Here is a 21,412-nt window from a genome sequence, read left to right on the forward strand (position 1 = left end):
ACAACACAAGCAGCAGCAGCAGCACCGTCTCACCCCCTCACACTCGCAGGCCTCCGACCTCAGGACTCTGGGCCTCTGGGCCTCCAGTCCTCGGCCCTGGACTCTCAAACGTTGGGCCTCCAGCCACCAGTCTTCAGCTGGGCTCCCAAACGTGCAGGCATCAGGCTTCCAGCCTCCAGTCTTCGAGACGGCAACATGGTGAGATTGAAGTCAAGGTGCTACAGTGCAATGGTGAATGGGGTCTGACATGGATAGCTTAGACGGGAGTGGGGGTGATTGGTAACCAGGTGCCCAGTGGACTGCGGTGCTGGAAATCTGAAATAGAAGTGGCAAGTGCTGGGATCATTTAGCAGGTCACTCCAGTACCACTGTGAAGGGATCTTCAGCTTCATCCTGAAACATTATTTCTGCTTCTCACTCCACATATTCTGCCCAATCTGCTGAGTGTTTCCAGAGTTTTCTGTTTTTAGCTCAATAAATGGCTTGTTTTCCCACTGAATTTGGACAGATGCTGAGAGAATGTAGGTAGCAGTCCAGGTCTCAGAAGTTCTGTACCAGGTCTAAGGTCTTGATCTTCCTTTCACACAATCATTTTGAACCCATGTGATACATACCTGTATGACTGTATACCCCAACTGTGTGTAACACCAATGTATGTTCTAGTTTGGTCACAGTGTGGCATGATAGTGTCGGGTTAGAGTAATGGTGTACTGTGCCACTGATCACTGATTGGGGTTCAATTCTCTTATTACACCCTGTTCTCCCCGTGACTGAGTGGGTTTCCTCCGGGTGCTCCGGTTTCCTCCCACAGTCCAAAGATGTACGAGTTAGGGTTGGTGGGTGGTGGACATGCTATGTTAATACCGGGAACGTGGTGGTATCTGCGGGCTGCCCCCAGCATGTTCTTGATCCAAACAACACATTTCACTGTATCTTTTGATGTTTCCATGTCCATCTGACAAATAGAGGTAACTTTTATCTTTGAGCTAATCAGCTTGACAGAGAGGATTTACTGGGAGTGGAAAACCAGAGAGATAAGTAGGCTTAAAGGGTAAAAGTACAAAAACAGATTACATGAATTCTAGTCAGTAATCCCTTGACACAGAAGGTTGATCTAACTGAGATATTGAAGATGTTAAGCATTTTAATGTAGTAGGTAGAAACTGTTTCCTTTGATAAGGGGATCTAATCTCAAGAAAAATGCAGGTTGTTCTGGGGTGATGCCAGGAAATTACTTTTTGTAGAAATGCTAGTGGAAACCTTCAACCATTTCCTCCAAAACACACAACTGAAGATTCACCTCTTCCTCTTTCTGTTCCAGCACTTTTGAGATAAAGGCAAATTTTCCGTTAGATTTTTACCAAACTACCTTAGTATCTCTGTGTCTGCATATCGTGAATTATATTTTGAATACCTAACTCTCAATGATGCCCTTAATCTTTCCCTGCAGTCATTTGTTGAGGACAACAAGTTCTTCAGACATTATGAGGTCACTTTCCAGTCTCTGAAGCAGGCAGCTGATGCATACTTGGAAGTTGAGGATTCAGGTAACTGGACGTGTGTTGAACCCGATTTAATGTGCCCGTCAGTTGAACTCTGACAATAGACACGTATACCTACTCCCTCTAACCTTTGCGTTTGGTCCTTCCCCGTTATTTCTCTTGCCTCCAGCTGAAGAGAAAGAGAGTGTCACCAAGTTCTTGACCGACTCAATGGTCCAGTGGCGGAATCTGTCTGTGGAGGTGCGCAGCGTCAGGAGCATGCTGGAGGAGGTGATCACCAACTGGAACAAATACAGCAGTACGGTGACGGACCTGCAGGCCTGGCTGGAAGATGCGGAGAAAATGCTGAATCAATCAGAGCTTGCAAAGAAGGTAAGAGGTGACAATGCAGTCTGCTCCGATAGATGCTGACCACTGTAGAATGCTGTGGGAGGAAACTGTAGCATTCAGAGGAAACACACGCAGCCACGGGGAGGATGGATAAACTCTTTACGGTCATATAGATTAGGTAGACAGTAGCAGTCTCTTCCCCCAAGGTAAGGGGGTTTAAAACTAGGGTGCACAGTATTCCAAATGCAGCCTCACCAATGACCTGTACAACTGCAACATAATGCCCCAGCATCTATGCTCAATGCCCTGACTGATGAAGGCCAGCAGGCTGAATAGTTTTCTACCACCCTATCTACCTCTGATGCTGCTTTCAATGAACCTCCAAGTCCCTGTGTTCCTTTATACTCCCTAGCACCTTACCTTTGGTAGTACAAGTTCTGTTTGATTTTCCAAAATGTATCACCTCAAACTTATCTGTACTGAAATCCGTTTGCCACACATTGACCAACATCCATAAATGATCACGATCCCCTTGTAATCTACGATGACCTTCCTCACTATCGCAACGTCTCCTCATTTTGTGTATCTGAAAATTCACTGTTAAAGCTTTTTACAGGCACTTCCAAATTATTTATATAAATAACAAATAACGGAAGTCCCAATGCTGACCCTGTAGCACACCACTAGTCACTGGCCTCCCTTCGGTGGACCAATTTTAAATCCACCTAGCTAGCTCCCCCTGGATTCTGTGGGACTTAACCTTCCAGATCGGCTTACCTTGTGGGACCTTGTGGAAGGCCTTGCCAAAGTTCAAATAGGCAACATCCACTGCCCTACTTTTACCTACCTTTTTGGCTACTTCTTCAAAAAATTCTGCAAGATTCATCAAGCACAACTTCCCACGCACAAAGCCATGCTGACGCATCCTAATCAAAATCAGTCCTTCCAACTACTGGTAAACCCTGTCTCTCTGAATTCCCTCCCGTACCTCCTGATGTCAGGCTTACTGCCGTGTAGTTCCTTCGCTTGTCCTTTAAACAATGAAACAACATTAGCCACTTCCACTCTTTGTGGACTTCACCACTGGCTAACAGTAAGGTAAGCATCTCTGCAAGGGCCTCCGCAATTTCCTCTCTAGCCTCCCTGTGGATTTATCTTCCTTAATGCACCATAACATTTCAAATATCTCCTCCCTGGTAACACAAAAGACCTTCAAGAATCTCTACCTGTTTCCTTTATTTATTGTGTTCTTGCATTGAAAGGACTTCTTCCGACATCTCCCGCACTGGATCCAGCAGCACTCCATCATGAACGATGCAGGGAATTTCCTCATCGAGACATGCGATGAAGCAGTCTCTCGAGATCTCAAGCAACAGTTGCTCCTGCTGAATGGACGTTGGAGGGAGCTCTTCGTCAAAGTGAAACACGTAGGTCTTCGGTGTCTATTGTAGTTTCCCTTTTGGAAATGTTGAGCCACAATTCGGTACGTAGTGTTACGAACCCCGTAACTGGGTGTCTTACCAGCAAAGATAGAAGTGTCCACTGGAGTCTGGTGATACTATTTTCAACAGTATTTATTAGTAAAAATACACAAAAATAATATCAATGCAAATATACAGATAATATACATCATCAATACTAAACCTAAAAGTGCGGGTATAATAATAATCAATAAGAAACAAGCTCGATCGTTGTCTAGGGGATAATGAATTGTCCGATGGAAATATAAAGTTCAGTTCAGTTCATGCAGGCTGCGGTAGTGGTCGGTCGATGTGTTGCAATTGTTGGAGAGAGAGAGAGAGATGAGAGAACATGTGAACAGTAACAGTTATTATCTTGCCAACCATCCTTTACAATTTTGATCCGTTGATGTGTTGTTGTTGTGGCCATTCACGTATGACCCCTCCGTCCTTTAGCTAGACCGTTCTTCCATGGTGGACTTGTCACCCAGGCAAGGGTGGACACACACACAAGCCCCCACCGGCCTTGCTATAAAACACTGTGAGTTAAAATGTACCGACCCTTCGTTCGGTCTCTGATCTCCCACCCTGTCTCGTGGGTTTCTGATGCTCACTAGTGTGTCTCCTGGTGCGTCTGAGGGGTGTCTCCCCAGACCTCACTTTTATCCCCACTCACGGGGTCTCAGGTGTCAATCAGGTTGGGATGATGTAACCCATCAAACCAGCCCACTCTGGTTGCCCCCTGAGGGGTTTCAATGAATAGAACAGTACCAGGTATACAAACCTTCTCCAAAAGACAATAGCAGTAATCAGCGGTTCCGTTCTGCTTTTGTTAGGAGAAGACATTCCACCTTAGCTGTGCCTCTCTCTCATTAACTTTCATGAGCTGTTATCAATAACAACTGCCCTGGCAGAGTCCTGTGTCTCTCTCACAAGATACAGTGAAAAGCTTGTGTTCGTGTGCCATCCAAACAGATTATTCCATACATAAAAACCCTGAGGTAGTAAAAGGGAATACAGAATGCAGTATAGAGTGTTACAGTTATGGAGGAAATGCAGTACAGGTGAACAAATAATTTGCATGAGATAGATTGGGAAATTAAGAGTTAATCTTTGAATTTATGAGAAGTCAGTTCAAGAGCCTGATAGAAGTGGGATAGAAGCTGTCCTTATCTGGTGATACGTGCTCTCCAGCTTTTGAAGGGTGAGAAGGGGGAATGATTGGGGTGGGAGGGCTGCTTGATAATGTTGGCTGCTTTCCTGACACGGCAGAATAGCGTAGGCAGGGAGGGGGGTGCTGGTTTTGTGTGATAGACTGACCCAACTCTCTATAACTTTCAGTCTTGGGCAGAGCAGTTGTCATATTGAGCTGTGGTGCATCTGGATAGAGCACTTCCTGTAGTGTGTCAGTAAAGAGGCACTGGGGATGCGCTAAGTTACCTTAGCCTTCTGAGGGAACAGGGGCATTGTTGTGCTTTCTTGGCTGTAGCATCGATCTGGTGAACCAGGACACAATGTTGATGGTGGATATTTCAGCCATTATGTTTCTTTTCACAGTCAAGTAGCTTGCTGGATCACTTCATCTTGCTTTCAAAATGCAAAGTAGATCATTGGGATTGGAGTCACATATGCTCCGAATGAGAAGTGGGGGTCTGCCTCCCTGGCCTGAAAAGATTTGGTTGGCCACAATCTGGCAGCGTTCAAGGGAAGAATCGGTGATCCATTTCCCGTTAGAGGAATTCTGGAAAATGATCAGAAAAACAGATATTAAATCAGAGAGCATCTTCTCAAATGAAGGGTCATAGAAACTGGAGCACTGTTTCCAAAAGTCTGGTAGGGTGTAAATTGTTAAACTGGTTTATTACTGTCACAGGTACTGAAGTACGGTAAAAGTATTTGTTTTGAATGTTATTCATGCATATAATTTCATCACGTCAGTGTTTCGAAGTAGTACAAGGGAAAATACTAGCAGAATGTAGAGCATCGTGTAATAGTTACTGAGAAGGCACAGTAAGGTGGAAGGTCATAACAAGGTAGGTTGAGATGTCAACCAATGACTTCAGCTTGGACAAAGATTGATCCTTAGATTAGCAAGTCAATGCATATGGACCAAAGACAGATAAAAGGAGTTGAGGTACTCAATCAAACTGAGATCAATTCTCATAAGGGAAAATTGTGACGCTGAACCAATAACTAAATCAATAACCTGTCCTCTAGCGTACAAGGACCAGCAAAGTCATTACATTGTTTTACAAAACAATTTGCAGGCTGGACTCTGGTGAATTGTGCAACTTGTACATTTTTACTTTATTCTTATTTTATATTCTTTAGAAATCTTAATACTCCCACCAGACGCATGATGACATAATGGTGCTCTGAGGGATCATGCGATGCAACATAGTCCATATCTCAAGAACAATTATCTTTACTGTTTCATCATGCAATAAAGCTGTTGACATCTGAAACTGTTAGCTTTGAAGTTGCACGATATGCACAGTTGGGAAAGAAACGCTCAAGGCAATGTGAAACCTGACAGGAAATAAACCTGTGTTTTTAACAGGCACTTCTGCCTCTTTCCAATCAGAACTTCTGCCCATTTTCCAAAGAGCAATCCAATGTTCTGCTCCTCAACTCCCTCTGTCTTCTCGTTACAGCTCAATAATCTCTGAGTATCTGTTAGCTGTGCTGTGAGCCTGCTACCTAACTTGAATGTGCGGTATTACTCCCAGCCATCTGACACTGTGTCCCTGTTTTGCAGTATGCACGGGCAGATGAGGTGGACAGACTCAAAAAGGAATATCTGGATGGCGTGTCTACTCTGAAGAAGTTTGTGGACTCGGCAAATGAGAAACAAGTCTCCCCTGTGGATGTCTCCTTCGTAAACATTAAGACTTACATTCAAGATATGGAGGTATAGCATTCCATCGACAGGAAAGGGACGATTTTCAACATGGCCCCTGGGTGTAAAGGGATCTCGCGTGGGTCTGGAACAGCTGGTTGATCAGGTTCTGCCCAGGCAGCAAGTTAACAATCTAATTTGGGGTCTTCTCAAATGGTAAATGAAGAATAGATTTTCAGTACTGTTCCAGCCAGAACGTGAGAATTGGAGGGAGAGAAACCACTTCATACAAATGGCCTCCATTTGGTCACCAGAGATTCACAGATTCGGCCTTATCCAATTCATAAAATACTCCCAAAAAAGATCTAAGATGAAGGATACAAATTCACTCTCACAGAATTTATGTAGAATCTTTTTCACCTCTCAACTTCTGACATTACACAGGGTATAAATTCACTTCATGTAAAAATTGTGACGTGGATGGTTTTCTAGAAATGCAAACCTTGCACAAAGTGGGTGTTGCCTGTACCTTGATGATTACTTTGTGTGTGTGTGTGTGTGTGTGAGCGTGTGTGTGTGTGTGTGTGTGTGTGTGTGTGTGTGTGTGTGTGTGTGTGTGTGTGTGTGTGTGAGCGTTCGTCTTCATTCATATGAGCTTTGGTTCAAAAAGCTCCCATCTTCGTAAATATGACACTTTGAAGAATCTCCCAATGGCCATTCAGTCCAGTTCTCAATGACAGTATATGTTACCATCATTCATGCCATATCAATATTGGAATTGTTTATTATTGTTACATGTACTGAAATAGAGTGAAAAACTTTTCTTGCATACTCTCCATACAGATCAGATAATTACACAGTGCATTGAGGCAGAATAAGGTAAAACAGTAACGGTGCAGAATAAAGTGTCACGGCTCCTTAGAATGTGCAATACAGGTATACGATAAGATGCCTGATCATAACGAGGTAGACTGTGAGGTCAGGAGTCAAGTTTATAGTACAAGGGTGCCATTTAATACACCTATTACAGTGGGGTAGAAGTTGCACTTGAGCCTGGTGGTATATGCTTTCTGGCTTTTGCATCTTCTGTCTGATGGAAGGGGAGAAGGGAGAATGAGAGAAAGTATATGAAGGCACCTTACTGTTATTAACCAGTCTCAGCGTCAATGTGGCAGTTGCTCAAACTGGATAATAATGTGAGTGCACTGAAGCAGAAGGTGAGATCTCTGTAGGTGTGCTCTCTGCCCCATAGCTATGCCTTATTTCATTGACAATTTTCAAAAAGAGCTAAATGTTAGCCATTCTTCACAAACTCCTTCATTTGTGCTCTGCAGGTAATAAAGCATAAAGTGCCAATAATGGAAGCACAGTACAAAGTGGTTTCCAAGACAGCACAACAGTTAACAAAGGACACACCGCAGGATGAAGTGACGCAAATGCTTGCCACAATGTCGACCATTAAAGATCAGCTGATAAAGGTGAGACTGCACTCCAAGCTAAGAGACCAGAGCTCTACATTTAAGATAAACACAAGAGATTCTGCAGAGGCTGGGAATTCAGAGCAATGCACATCAAATGCTAGAGGAACTTAGCAGGTCAGGCAGCATCTGTCAGAGTAGAAACAGTTCATGGTTTGGTCCAAGACTCTTCATCAGGACTGATGAAGTTGAAGATGAAATCTGAAATTCAACCAGCATATTTCCAGTGTGCAAGACGGGAAAAGAACAGTGTTCATCTAACTATGGTCAGACAAACATCAACTCTTTCTTTCTCGAGAGATGTTGCCTGAAGTGCTGAGTATTTTCTGATTTTATTCTCGTCTGATCTGGTGTCTGTCTCCATCCAGTTTGTTTCATTTGATCAAGGTCAGGCTAATGGGACACCTAGCCATTCTACCTCTCCAGGCACTGACACCATCTGAATAGCACAGAACGCAAACAATTCTGAATAGCGCGGTCTGCACACCATTTTGAATAGTGCGGTCTGCACACCGTTCTGAATAGCGCGGTCTGCACACCATTTTGAATAGCGCGGTCTGCACACTGTTCTGAATAGCGCGGTCTGCACACCATTCTCTGTCTCATTAAACCTCACTCTGCATCGCTGTCTTTGCCAAGGAACTGGACTCTGAAGACTCACACTCGTTCTTTAATCAAACTTTATTTACTTGCGCACAGCATGACCCCTGTCACCAACCTGGTCTCAAGTTTGGACAAAAAAGCAACAATTTTATACAGAATTGACTTGTCGATACAGATATTGACCAATTGGTAAATTTGTTCAAATTCTTTATTCGTATGATTAATCACCAATCCCACTACAATAATACAGGTATTAGAATCTTCATGTTAAAGCCCAATAATACTTGAGGCAATAGTACGTGTCACCCGAGAATCCTTCGTTTTCAGAATTATGGTGTCTCGGTGTGCCAGATGGCTCTCTCTCATACCCCGTTGTGCAAAGGGAAGCTTTGCTCTTCGAAGACCTTACTTAAAAGACCTCACTTGCCTGGGCTGACTGCACAGTATCTGTAAACTGTCCGTGCCTGCACATGATTCTAGTTCTTGCTTTGTCACATCTTCCACATCACTCCCTCCATACCGCTTTTTCAATGCACAGCAGGTCCTCAGCCTTGCCCCTCTCACAGTGCAACTAATCCCTTAAATCATTCTCATCAGTCCAGGCATGCGAGACTGGTAGCTAGTATTCAATTATAGGGAGAAGTGAAAAGAGAAAAGATGTTGGAATTCTTACTAACAGTGGAAATTGATGGAGATACTCAAGCGAATCAGACAGCATTGTGGAAAGTAAACATTTCGTTCTGATGGCCTTACTTCAGATTGTTGTCATGACATATTAACTCTGTTTCTGTCTCCCCTGCTGCTGCCCAAGCTGTTGTATATTTCTTCTATCCTCTGTTTTATTTAAAGTTCTCCATTTAATGCTAATTCTTCAGTTAAGCTTTGATTAATAAAGGACTCACCAAATCGCAAAGGAAGTGGGGAATTGCAATCCGATGGAGTCCCAGTCTGAAACCTGTGACTGGAGTGGCCACTTCTCCACACTGACATTTCACAGGATTGGTGGATCTGTTGTTTTGCTTAACGAGATATTACAAGGCAAAAATACTTTTGCTCTTGGGTCAATTTTACTGTCCACCTGTAGATCACTTTGGTCAAATTTTTTTCAGTCCTTTGACCCTAATGATTTACCCGTTGTTCTAGATGCTCTTATTTTAATGGAAATGGAGAACGAGTGGAAACCTCCAGTACAGCGAGGTACTTCCTGTATCTCAGAGCCTGAATCTGGTTTCATATCACCGGCATACAGAATGTCATGAATTATGTTGTTTTGCAGCAGCAGTACATTGCAATACATAATTAAAACAACTATAAATTAAATAAGAAATGTGTATTAAAATAAATAAATTAAATTCTGGTCTGCTTCACAGCTACAGAATGTCCCAAAACCACCGATACTTTGTAGATGTTTCTGTCAGCTAAGCTCTAACAAACAGATTACTAGGTGAACTTCTTTCCTCTTCTTTGGAGAGTGCCCTAGGTTGCACCTCAACCTGCAGTTGCAAGCCCTTATAGAGTCACGCTTTAGGAGAGGTACCTGATACTGCATTATTCTCTCAGCACTGTCTCTTTGATTGTGCAGCCTGTCCTCAGTCCTGGCCCTCTCACAGTGCAGCATTGTCTCGGTGCTGCCCTTGCCAGTGCACACTGCTTGGCTGATACTGGACTTGAGTACCAGCCTGGATTATGTACCCATGTACCCATGAAGAGGGGCCAAGCTCATAACCACTTCATCTGGATCTGGACACTGTTGGATCTTGATGCTTTGTGATCCAAACGTTCTTAGGAAGTCAAGAGTGAGGCATTCAAAACTTACTGCTTATGATCGTTTTATCAAGTGTTACAAGAGCAAAGAAGAAGTGTTAAGACAGCAAAGAAAAGACCAGACTTGCCAGCGTAATCCTGGTCATTTCATACTTCAGCTAGAGATGACACGAATTCCAGTGATAACAATTAACCCATTGAGTAGCCAGGTTCATGCAGTGTGTCACCTTCTACTGTAAACTTAAAAAGTTTGTAGAAAAATACAGAGGCAACTATAGCATTATTACTGGAAAATTCAGAACAATTACATGTATATAGGTGATTATATTAAAATATAAGCAGGATATGAAAGTTAAACTACAAGGAAAATAACAATTCTACACCAGAGTCCGGCAACACGTTTAATGAAATTTATGCTAACATCCAGCTAGTAACGGAATATTCAGTAGAGATATGGTACCCAGCTGATGTCCCTGTTCATCTCTCGTCTGTTCTGCTGTGCAGGTTCGAGAGCGCTGTCAGAGCTTACTCTTGGAAGCTCAGCAGTTGCTGGGTCCCGTAGACGAGCTGGAGAAACAGATCACTGCCTTCTATGAGGCAGCGAACAGAGCCAGTCAGATCACCTCGGCTACTGACGCCGACGGCCATTCTGCAGACGTCTTCAAGATGCAGCACCAGGTTGGTCAAAATCCTGCCTGTGCGCAGCAGAGCTAGATGACAAGTTTTCATAACTCAAATGTCTCCCCTTCATTCCCCTCTAGGAACTGACAAGCTGCCAAGAAGAGTGCAAAAAAGCTGTGTCTATCGCAGAGTGGAATTTGCAGGCAGTCCAGAAACTGATCAACTCCAGCAAGGTGATGACGCACCTGGACTCCTCTCTGCTTCAGAAGAAACTCCTTCAGATTCAAGCTGCATCCCAGGTGAAACTCCGACTTAACTCCCATAGTTTCGTACAGCTCTTTCAGGTCTATCCTCAACCTTCTCTGCTCCAAGGTTCACACCCTTAACTGGGTCTATGGTTATTTACTTCATTGTGTTTGCGTTTATGTCACGCTCTTCTCAATCCTAAAGTGCTTCACAGTCAATTAAGTATAGTCCATCCTTCTGGAGGGGACATAGACCTCTGCAGAGAAGTAAAGGGGAATTATCCCCCAGCTTATAATGATGTCTCAATCAATAGCCAAAGCAGTTCGGCCCTTCAGTAAGCTGCTGACCACTGACTCTTGAACTGCATAATGTGATTGCCACTTTGGAATGATGACTGTAAATTACTTGGGACACTTTGGGAGACACAGATTGCTCCTTCATAATCCTTCATCCTGTGTGGCATCCTCTGACAGGACATGGTCGAACAGGGAATGAAGTGGAGGAAGCACATGGAAACCAACACCAACCTGCTGAAGAGGTTCGAGGACTGCAGGAAGGAGCTGGAAATGGTCCTGCACTCGGCTCAGACAGCCCTGGTGGAAGAGGGGAACCCTGAGCGGCTTCTCACAAGGCACACGGTGAGGACTGGGTGTTCTGGTGAGGCCTGGCTGCACATACCATTCCTGTCCTGTTGCTTAGGCAAGAGCAACAGGAGAACTCTCCCAGAACAGGTTCATAAAGAGTCAGAATCAGGATCGGGTTTAATATCGCCAGCCTATGTCAAGAAATTTGTTGTTCTGCGGCACCAGTACGTTGCAATACATAATAATAATTATAGTACGTATATATACCCAATAGTTAAATTGGATAGGTAGTGCAAAAATAAAAGTAGTGGGGTAGTGTTCATGGGGTCGTTATTCACTCAGAAATCAGATGGCAGAGGGTAAGAAACTGTTCCTGAACCGTTGAGTGTGTGTCTTGGGGCTTCTGTCCCTCCTCCCTGATGGTACCAATGTGAAGAGGGCATGTCCTGGGTGATGGTGTCCTTAGTGATGGATGCTGCCTTTTTGAGGCATGACCATTTGAAGATGTCCTGGATGCTACGGCGGTTAGTACCCACGATGAAACTGACTGAGTTCACAATGTTCTGTGGGTTATTTTTATCCTGTCCTGTGCCGTAGCCCCCTCCCCCCACATACCAGACGGAGACACAGCCAATTAGAATGCTCTCCACCTTACATCTGTAGAAATTTGCGAGCGGCTTTGGTGACAAACCAAATCTCCTCAAACTCCTAATGAAACAGTGCCACTGTTATGCCTTCTTTGTAATTGCATCAATATGTTGGGCCCAGGATAGACCCTCAGAGATGTTAACACCCAGGAACTTGAAATTGCTCACCCCTTTCACTTCTGATCCCTCCATAACCCCTACCTTCTCACCTCTGCACAGCAATGACCTGCCTGTTGAGGGTGGATGATGGTGAAACTAGTCACCAAACCCACTAAAGGCTAAGCCCCTTCAGCTTGGGCCAGTGAATGCAATTCTGTTTGCAAGTCAGATCGCTGGACTGTTGGAAGAAACAGTCAAGCCCCGTTGAACTGCAGGTCCTGTGATTCAGGGCTGGAGCCATGCTCTGACCATCTAGTAGGCAGTCAGTACACTTGTGCTGTGTAGGTTTAGACGGAGGCTGACAAGGTAACGTGGCTCTTACTCACAATCTATTTATTTCTCGCTAGGATTTCTTCAGCCACTTTGACCAGAGGATACTCAATGCCTTTTTGAAGGCTTGTGATGAGCTGACTGACATCCTTCCAGAACAGGAGCAGCAGAGTCTCCAGGAAACAGTCCGAAGCCTGCACAAACAGTGGAAGGTTAGCACCGGGTGCTGAGCCACTGGGGGGTGGGGGTGGGCTGCAATTGTTATTAGGAACAAGGGTCGGCCAGTTACTCCCCCAAACTTGCTGAATAATTTGTTTAAGCCATAGTTTTTCTCTACATACTGTTTTGTTCCCTAGCGCTTATCGACCCATCCGCTGATGCTTCTTTGAGATCCTTCCCTGCGACCGCTTGGTTGTAAGCTCTACTAGACACTTGATCCAAATGTAGTATTGTGGGTGTACCCACATCTCAACGACTGCAGTGATTCAAGTAAACATTTGATCACCACCATCTCAAAGGCAACTAGGGATAGCAATTAAACACCGGCTCAGTCTTCAAAGCCCATGGTAAATAAAAAGAGCTGAATTCCAAAGATAACGCAGGTTCACCGGCTTGATTTCAAGGTAGTGTTTGTAGCTGGTATTGTGGAACTGTAGTAAGGCCGAGGTCAAAGGGAATGTGGGGATAATCTCTCTGCAAGGTTGGAGGAAGTTATTTATGGTTGTTGGAGGCCATTTATCTCTGCTGCAGAATGCCACTGCAAGCATCTGTTTGGGCAGTGTCCTTGGCCCAGTGGTTTTCAGCTGATTCATCAGAGTCTGTCCTTCTGCCTTCAGGAGGTACTTGGGAATGTTTGATAATGAATGAAGAGTTCTTCATGTAGCAGGAGCCTGGACAATATACAGGCTCAATCTGGCGAGCGGCTAGCAACATTCACCTCGCACAAATGCCAAGTCGTGACCATCTCTGAAAACAGAACATTAAGTTGCCTCTTGATAACCAATGACACCTTTGCTGAATCACCTCCTGCCAATATTCTCGGCTCCCTCTTGACCAGAAGCTCAAAACAACTAGAAGGAAGGCTTAGGGGTGGGTGCCTGACAGCAAATGGCTCACTTCCTGACATTCTAAAACACTTCACTATCCATAACGTTCCCATTTACGAGTGTGATGGAATATTTGTGGGATACACGTTCAACACTTAAAGCTTTGTCACACTAGGGGGAAAGCAGCCTGTTGACAGGCATTCCACTCACCTCTCTATGTATTCATTCCCCTCACCAAGGCTGTGTGTATTTCATGGAGAAAGTGAACTTCACAACCTGCTAAGGGTTCTTCAAGTCTAGTGCCCATAAAGACAAGAGCAGCAGAGACATGGAACACCACTTCCTGCATTTTCCCTTCCATGTCTCACACCCAATCTGACTTTCTTCTTTATTGTACAAAATTCTCAGATACCTTGGATGCCCAGAGCCCCTGAATAAAATGAAACAAAAATATCCTTTCCAAGAAACAACATATCAGCTTCTTGATTTTCAAATGAGCCTCAGCATTCGTAACCTTTTGAGAGAAAGCTTCCCACTGTCTTTGGTGTGACAAAGTGTCCTGACATCACTCTTGCTTTAATAATATACCTATTGTACTGGACCTGCCCACCCGGGGGTATTTCTTCTGATAGTTTAGTCATTTTCAGTTAGTTCAGACCTCCCATACTTGTGATGAATTATTTAAATAAACAAGAATACTTAATTAACCAGTATATATACACAAGATTACTCAAATATTACTTGAATATTAAATACACAGCATGATGGTACCAGGGCTATGTACCTGGGAGTATTGATAGGATGCCATATAAAAGGCTATTAAGTATAATTAGAAGACATGGTATTAGGGGTAATATATTGGTGCAGATCTTGAATTGCTTCATGGCCAGAGAAAGAAAGAAAGGGAACAGAGAATAGGAATAAAAGGGCAATTATTACATTGGGATTTTGTGACGACAGAAATAGGAGTTCCAACTGTTCACAATCTGTATCAATGATTTGGACGAGGGAATGTAAGCAGCTCAGTTAGTGTAATATTAATCATTAAAATGGTGGAAATCCTCAGCTGATCAGGCAGTATCTGTGGGAAGCGAATCAGCTGTCAACGTGGAACACTGACTGTTTCTCTCTCCACAGATGCTGCCTGATCTGCTGAGTGTTTCCAGGATTTTTTGTTTTTGGTTCAGATTTCCAGCATCTGCAGTTTTGTTTTCATTTAATTGTGAGATAAAGGCCCACGGAGCGCTCTATGACTGTACTTTGGAGCTTGATTTTTTTTAGCACATTTTTGATACTTGTGGTGTTGGGGCAAGAATTTGGAACTTGACAGGGAACTTTTGACGTAGTTTGATATCGGTACAAAATGAGTTTAGATTTTTCTTCTCATTGTAAATAGATGTGATTTGGGTACCAGTCATAATATTCCATGGTATTTGATCCAGAACGGCTTGGAGGATTGGAATCACCCGGATATAGATTTACCTTTGTGGTTCTCATTGTATTCTTTGGATGCTTCTAGGACCTTCAGGCCGAAGCTCCCTACCACTTGCTCCAGCTTCAGATTGAGGCAGCCAGAAATAAACTGGTGGAGACTGTGGAAGAGTGCAAGTCCGAACTGAGTCGGGAGTGCAAGCTGTTAGCCAGCATGAGCAGTGAAGAACTCATCGAACAACACAGGGTAAGCATGGTGGGGGAAAAAATAAAAGATCAAGGTTGCTAGCACCTGAAGGTGACTTCAATGTGTGGCTGGCAGTGAAGCAGCCACCTTCAACAAGTATTCGTTGAGTTGGGAACTTTTGTAGAAGTTCAAGAGGGAGAAAGTTGACGGGCCAAGTGGCCTGCTCCTGCTCCTATTTCTTCTGGTCTACATTTTCAGTGGATGGATATCAGCCAAGCTGCAGAGGATTGTATAGCATTTCTAAAAGAGAAACAGCCATTCAGTCCAAATGGTCCCTGATGATGTTTATGCTCAACCCTAGCTTTAATTTTGCACCTCAGGCTTGAGCTCGAACGCGTTCCTGGAGCTGTGGAGTCCTGCTTCCAAACATGTTGCGCTGCGTCTCTAGGATTCATAAAAGAAGAATCAAGTTTTGTTTCTGTCAGTCTGTTTTCAGATTGTAACCGTTGGGAGTTAAAGGGGGAAGCAGTGGATGTGGTGTGTTACTTTTTGTAACTTCAAAGCATTAGGCTAACTCAAAGGAAGACATGGGAGTCCTAACTTCATGTTTACTTTCAGCGAGGCATGCATGGTCGTGTGATGATGTATGCAATTCACATTTTATACCTATCACCTATGATGAATTATTTAAGTGACCTAGAATGCATGATCAACACACACAGACACACAAGATGATTCAAATATTACTTAAATACGCAGCATGGTGGAATCAGGACTATATACCTGGGACTATTGATAACATGCCATACAAAAGGTTATTAAGTAAAATTAGAAGACATGGTATTAGGGGTGCAGATCTTGAATTGCTTCATGGCCAGAGAAAGAAAGAAAGAAAGGGAACAGAGAATAGGAATAAAAGGGCAATTATTACATTGGGATTTTGTGACGACAGAACTAGGAGTTCCAACTGTTCACAATCTGTATCAATGATTTGGATGAGTAATCTAATATATCCATGCTTAATGATGACACAAAGCTGGATTTCACAGATAAGTTGTGAGCAGATTGCAGAGAGCCTTGAGGTGGATGGAAAAGCGGGGTGTATGGGGCAAGGATTAAACGTAATGTAGAAAAAAAGAGAAGCGGAGTATTTTTAACTTGAGCATTTTTATTTGGTGATAAGGTGGAGGTGTCATCATTCAGAGGATCCTTGTCAATGAATCACTGAACATTAGCCTGCAGGTACTACAGGCTATCAGGATAGCAAATGGAATGTTGGGTTTTATTGCTGGAGGTGTTGAGTACAAGGCACTTTATTCTATGATGAAGGATTGTGGTGAGGTCTGGTTTACCCACTAAGGAATGAGACACAAACAATAGAAAGGGTACAATGGAAGTTCACCAGACTGATTCCTGGATTGGAGGTGGGGGTTGTCCAATGAATAGGGATGAAGTAACTGGGCCTCTACTCTTGAGTGTGTTGAAGAGTGGATCTCATTGAATCTTGCACAATTCTAGTGGGTCACGATGGGGTCAGTGTGGGGGTTACCTTCCCCTGGCTGGATTTTCTACAATCAGGCACCACATTCAAAAAGTCTGGCAGTCATTGAGGGCTGAGGGGGGAGAAAGCTTCTTCGCCCAGAGGATGGTGAATGTTGGAGCACTCAGCCCAATAGGGCTGACGAGACAGATTCTGAATGTCTTCAAGACAGACTTTTGGATACGAGTGGTGTTACTTAATGCTGATGCAGCACCTATCTAGGCAAGTGAAAGTTAGTCCCTGCTTGGGCCTCATGGGTAGCAGACAGGCCTGGGGAAGTAAGGATTGAGTTACTTGGCACAGAGCACCCCACTGTGCTCTGGGTGGTCGGGCAGGGTTGAACTCTCCTGTATGTCTGGCTGGAGTGGGTACACCTCAGCTGAGGGACGGACTAACTGGCTGGATCGATCAATAACTTTTTCAGGAATTTTTTTCGGACAAAGGCAAGTTCGAGTGGTGCAAGAAAAGGGGCAAGGTGATTGGAGATCTCTGCCAAAAGCTTCCAGAAACTAAGAAGTATGAGGCGATCAGGGCAAAGCATGAAATGGACAAAATGACCCTGAGAGAGTTGAAAGGATTGATTGATGCCACCTATCAGAAAATACTGGATCAGCCTGACAAGTGGAGAGAGTTTGAGACAAGGTAATGTGGACTTGCAAAGTACTACTTATACATCAAATCTACAGCACACAAAAGTTATTTGAGCTATCTGGTTTAAAGTAACATATCTGCTCCACAAGGAATTCCACAGACTGACTTCATTAAAATGATATGTATATCTCTTTAAATGGATAGGTCATAGATGTACAACTTTTCTGATCTCATGAGTGGGCGACTTTTTCCAATGTGTTTCCTTTGGACAAGGCATACATCATAAACATAAGGAAAACTCTTTATTCTCTTTAAACTTTAAATTCTCTTTAAATTCTCTCTAAAAATTCTTTAAACTCTGCTCACTCTCCCCCTTTAGAACATAGATCCAATCCGAGTCATTCCTGACCCTGGCATTTGGAAGGCAACATAGCATCTGGGTGTCTCTTTCACGTCCACAGAATCTCCTGTCTGCTACACTAACTATGGAATCTCCTTTCACTACTGCAGTCCTCTTCTTCCCCCTCCCTACCCAATGACTTGGCCTCCACACCATCTGAAACAATGAATTCCACCAGATTCACCACCCTCTGTCTAAAGAAATTCCTCCAAATCTCTGTTTTAAATCTGTATTCTGAGGCAGACTCAATGCCAATGATTTGACTGCCGTGGCTTTCCTCTGCTAGTTCATCCCTCTTTCCTCACCCCACCCCCCAGCAGTATCCAATGAGCTATACCTGTTGAGGGTAACGGCCACAGAAGTACTCTACACTGTCTCCCCCACCCCCTCCTGACACTCACCTAGTTACCTGTGTCCTGCTTGGGTCGATCAACCTCTCAGCCTCCATAATGATCCAGAATTCTTCCAGTTTCATCTCCAGTTCCTTAAACCTGTCTGAAAGAATCTGCAGCTGGATTCACTTCTTGCAGGTGCAGTCATCAGGGACCTTGGAAGTCTCCCTGCCTTTTCACACCCTGCAAGAGGAGCATTCTACTATCCTTCCTGGTATCCCCACTACTCTAACTGTGCAATTAGAAAGAAAAATTAAATGAAATGATTTACCTACAGACTTCATCTCTCCTCGCCGAAGCCCCTATGAGCCCAAGCCTGAGTTCCCCACTCTTAACACTGCCCACTCCCACAAAGGCCACTCTGATTAAACCTAACTTCCTATTATTGGTTCTTGCCATGTGCCCAATTATGCACAATCCGTTGTCTTCTCAGGAACTGTGGGCGCAGAATGTCCTGACTGCTCCGCTTGCGTTTGAACTCTCCCGCTACGCAATCCAGCGTCTCTCGGGCACACAGAAACAATAAACTAAACTAAAACTAACTAACCTGTTTGTTACTCAGCCTCTCAAACCAAATGCAAAAGGACAGAGGAGAGAGATAGGATGGGGCAGCTTGTGTTGGAGAATTTGATTGTTTTTGTCTTCCGGAGCAATCATGAAGTACTTGATGACATGTTGCTTGAGGTGGTCACTGGGCTCAAGAAACCAAAGTATTCACATAGTAACACTGAAAATGTCAAGAGGAATGTCTGTGAAAGGAGAGAGCTGGCAAATGTGGAAGGAAGGCAATTTGACTGTTGTAAAGATGAGGATGGAAAGCAGGTATTTGCCAGGATGCTCATGAACACAGCAGCACTGTGGTTAACTTAATGGTCCAGAAGCTAGGGTTCTGGACCATTGTCCCGGAGACATGAGTTTGAGCCCCACCGTTGCAATTGGCAATTTAAATGCAAACTAATAAAGAGAAGAAAAAAATCTTCCAGACCACTGGCGTTCTTCAGGGAAGGAAATGTTCTTTCCTTCTGTAGAACAATAAATTCTGGTGCCAGCCAGTGACATATAGAGCCAATGAACCAAGAAATAATGTAGATAGGAAAAATCTAGAAGGAGATGGGCCATACAGGAGCAAATGAGCATCATGGTTGGCATGGTCGAACAGACTGAAGGATCTGTTTTTGTGCTGTATTACTCTATGACTCTGCTCTTTGATTTAATAAAGAGAAATTAAGGTGCCATGCTCAGTGGATGTTCTGGCTTGACAACAGTGTAGCACTGTTTCAGTCCTCTCTTCATTTGCTCAGAGTAATCCCTCCTGGAGTAACAGGACAATGGTAGAGGAATTCTCAAAGGCTGTTGTGAACGATGATAGAAGTCAGGACCTGAGTGAAGGTAAGGCTTTACACAATGAGTTTGGTAGTGGGTGTGTAAGGGAGTCTGGTGGAGAACGAGTTGACAGAAAAATGGAAGAGCAATGAATTTGGAAGGGACCATGAAGGAGGACTTTGGGATTAGATGGAATTGCCATGCATATGGAGTTGTTTGAGGCAGAGGTGAAGTAATGAGATTGGTGAAGCAATTTCAATCACTGGTGTGCAAAAAGGTATGATGGAGTCATTCAGTTAGTGGGAATTACATGACACAAGAAGGCCACTTGGTTGTCATTATCTGTGAGTGGTGCTCAAATCCCATTTCATTGCTAATTTATTTTTATAAAGTTTCTTCTTTCGCAATAGTTACCTAACGTTGCTACATTCAGCACCCCACAAACTGTTTCTTAATATATCTGCCTCTCACAAGCAAGTTCTTGAAATTTCCTCATTTTTAATTTTCCTTTAGGTCTTCCCAACTGCTAAATTGGATTCTGACAAAGAGAAGGCAGCTAACGGAGATGAAATCTGGAACTAATGATCCCAAGAAGTATAGAGATTTGAAATCTGCACTGGAGGTTTGTTGTTATGCCCAATGGAATGAAGACTTGTAGATACAAAACTTAAAGCAGAAGCATTGTCAGTCTGAGGAGGGAGACAGTGAGAATGGTCAGAGCTGAAAACGGAGACTGGGCATAATTGAAAGAGACTGCTGGTGTGGAGAATTCAATGTCTGCCATCTGGTGATAGACCACCCAGGTGGTATGTGGGGTGACAGTAGAGGAGGTCCAGGATAGGTCATCTCCCTTCCCATTCCAACCAAGGTTGATGTTGGAATGGGAAGGGGAGTTGAAGTGGCTGGCAACCGGGAGCTCCAAGTGGTCACTGTGGACAGAGGACAGGTGGTAAGGACTGCTATGATGATGGCTCAGGAATAATCCAACATAAGACTGTGCTCAAAGGGTGACATGGGTGGGGAATGATGTCACAGTGTTACACCCTTTCATTAGGTGAAGCTTCCCCCAGGGCATGGGTCCCGGCTCAGTGATAGCTTCCTTGCCTCTGGTTGTACAAGGACACATTGGTGCTGTCCCACCCTCCTCTGCAGCTTACTATGTTAACAGTCTCAATCAGCTTCACTGTTCACAGAATGGGCCAAAGCCTACTCTAGGTGACATCAGCATAGGTGATCAGAATTGGCCTAAAAGATGTGCTGCAAAGAATAGCTAAGGGAGGGGAGGTTTGAGGATGGAGTTTCAGTACTCTGTCTGCAATTCAAGTGACAGAAGGCACAGGTGGCATTGGTGGAACAAAACTAATTGAAATGGGTGAGTCATCAAAGGAACATGATGGGAGGGGAGTGGTGTTGAGGAATGATGCATGACTGGACAATGTTGTACAGTAAGGAGGGGAGGGGTCACAGACGAATTTGAACGCAAGGATGAAAATGGTAACCTGAATGGATTTTTACACATGTTTAGCAAATTAAGGAAGAGGCCGACAAAGAAGAACCTAGCCTGTTGTGGTTACGATACAGACTTGATGCACTGATACCAAACTCCTGTGAGGATGAAGCAAAAAGAAAAGAAAGTGAACTATCTGATCTATCAACAGAATTCAAGGAGCTCCTGAAGCAAATTGCTGAGGTATGAGAAATGGTTAAGAGAGTGGTGTGATGTGGAACTGGTCTAACTGTGTACTATGCTCTTCAAACAGAACTAGTGCTTTGAGTAGTTCTGACAGAGGGTGCCAGATTTGAAATGCTACCAACAACTGTTTCTCTTTCCACATATGCTGCCCAGTTTGCCAAGTTTTTCATTTGTTTTTAATTCAGCTTTGTTTTTAATTAAGCAAAATTAATTTTGCTTAATTTTCTTAGAGCTGGGAGAGTTGTGAATTGTTATATTTCCTAATTTATGTAAAATCTGCCAGTTCGTGTTGCCTTCCCATTGGCA

At 43.8% G+C, this 21,412-nt stretch overlaps 1 protein-coding gene across 12 annotated transcripts in view; it reads left to right on the forward strand.

Annotated features, from left to right (window-relative positions):
- syne1b (spectrin repeat containing, nuclear envelope 1b) overlaps positions 1 to 21,412 on the forward strand; it is a 543,459-nt gene that overhangs the window by 119,622 nt on the left and 402,425 nt on the right. For all 12 annotated transcript variants that reach the window (XM_059986320.1, XM_059986330.1, XM_059986328.1 and 9 more), the window contains 13 exons: positions 1,451 to 1,547; positions 1,672 to 1,874; positions 3,095 to 3,259; positions 6,051 to 6,203; positions 7,466 to 7,609; positions 10,481 to 10,654; positions 10,738 to 10,896; positions 11,317 to 11,481; positions 12,581 to 12,715; positions 15,069 to 15,227; positions 17,132 to 17,349; positions 19,927 to 20,035; positions 20,939 to 21,103. In XM_059986320.1, the coding sequence (XP_059842303.1) occupies positions 1,451 to 1,547; positions 1,672 to 1,874; positions 3,095 to 3,259; positions 6,051 to 6,203; positions 7,466 to 7,609; positions 10,481 to 10,654; positions 10,738 to 10,896; positions 11,317 to 11,481; positions 12,581 to 12,715; positions 15,069 to 15,227; positions 17,132 to 17,349; positions 19,927 to 20,035; positions 20,939 to 21,103 (2,046 nt within the window). The remainder of the gene's footprint in view (positions 1 to 1,450; positions 1,548 to 1,671; positions 1,875 to 3,094; positions 3,260 to 6,050; positions 6,204 to 7,465; positions 7,610 to 10,480; positions 10,655 to 10,737; positions 10,897 to 11,316; positions 11,482 to 12,580; positions 12,716 to 15,068; positions 15,228 to 17,131; positions 17,350 to 19,926; positions 20,036 to 20,938; positions 21,104 to 21,412) is intronic.

Source organism: Hypanus sabinus, chromosome 12, assembly GCF_030144855.1.
Source record: "Hypanus sabinus isolate sHypSab1 chromosome 12, sHypSab1.hap1, whole genome shotgun sequence".
Taxonomy (NCBI): Eukaryota; Metazoa; Chordata; class Chondrichthyes; order Myliobatiformes; family Dasyatidae; genus Hypanus; species Hypanus sabinus.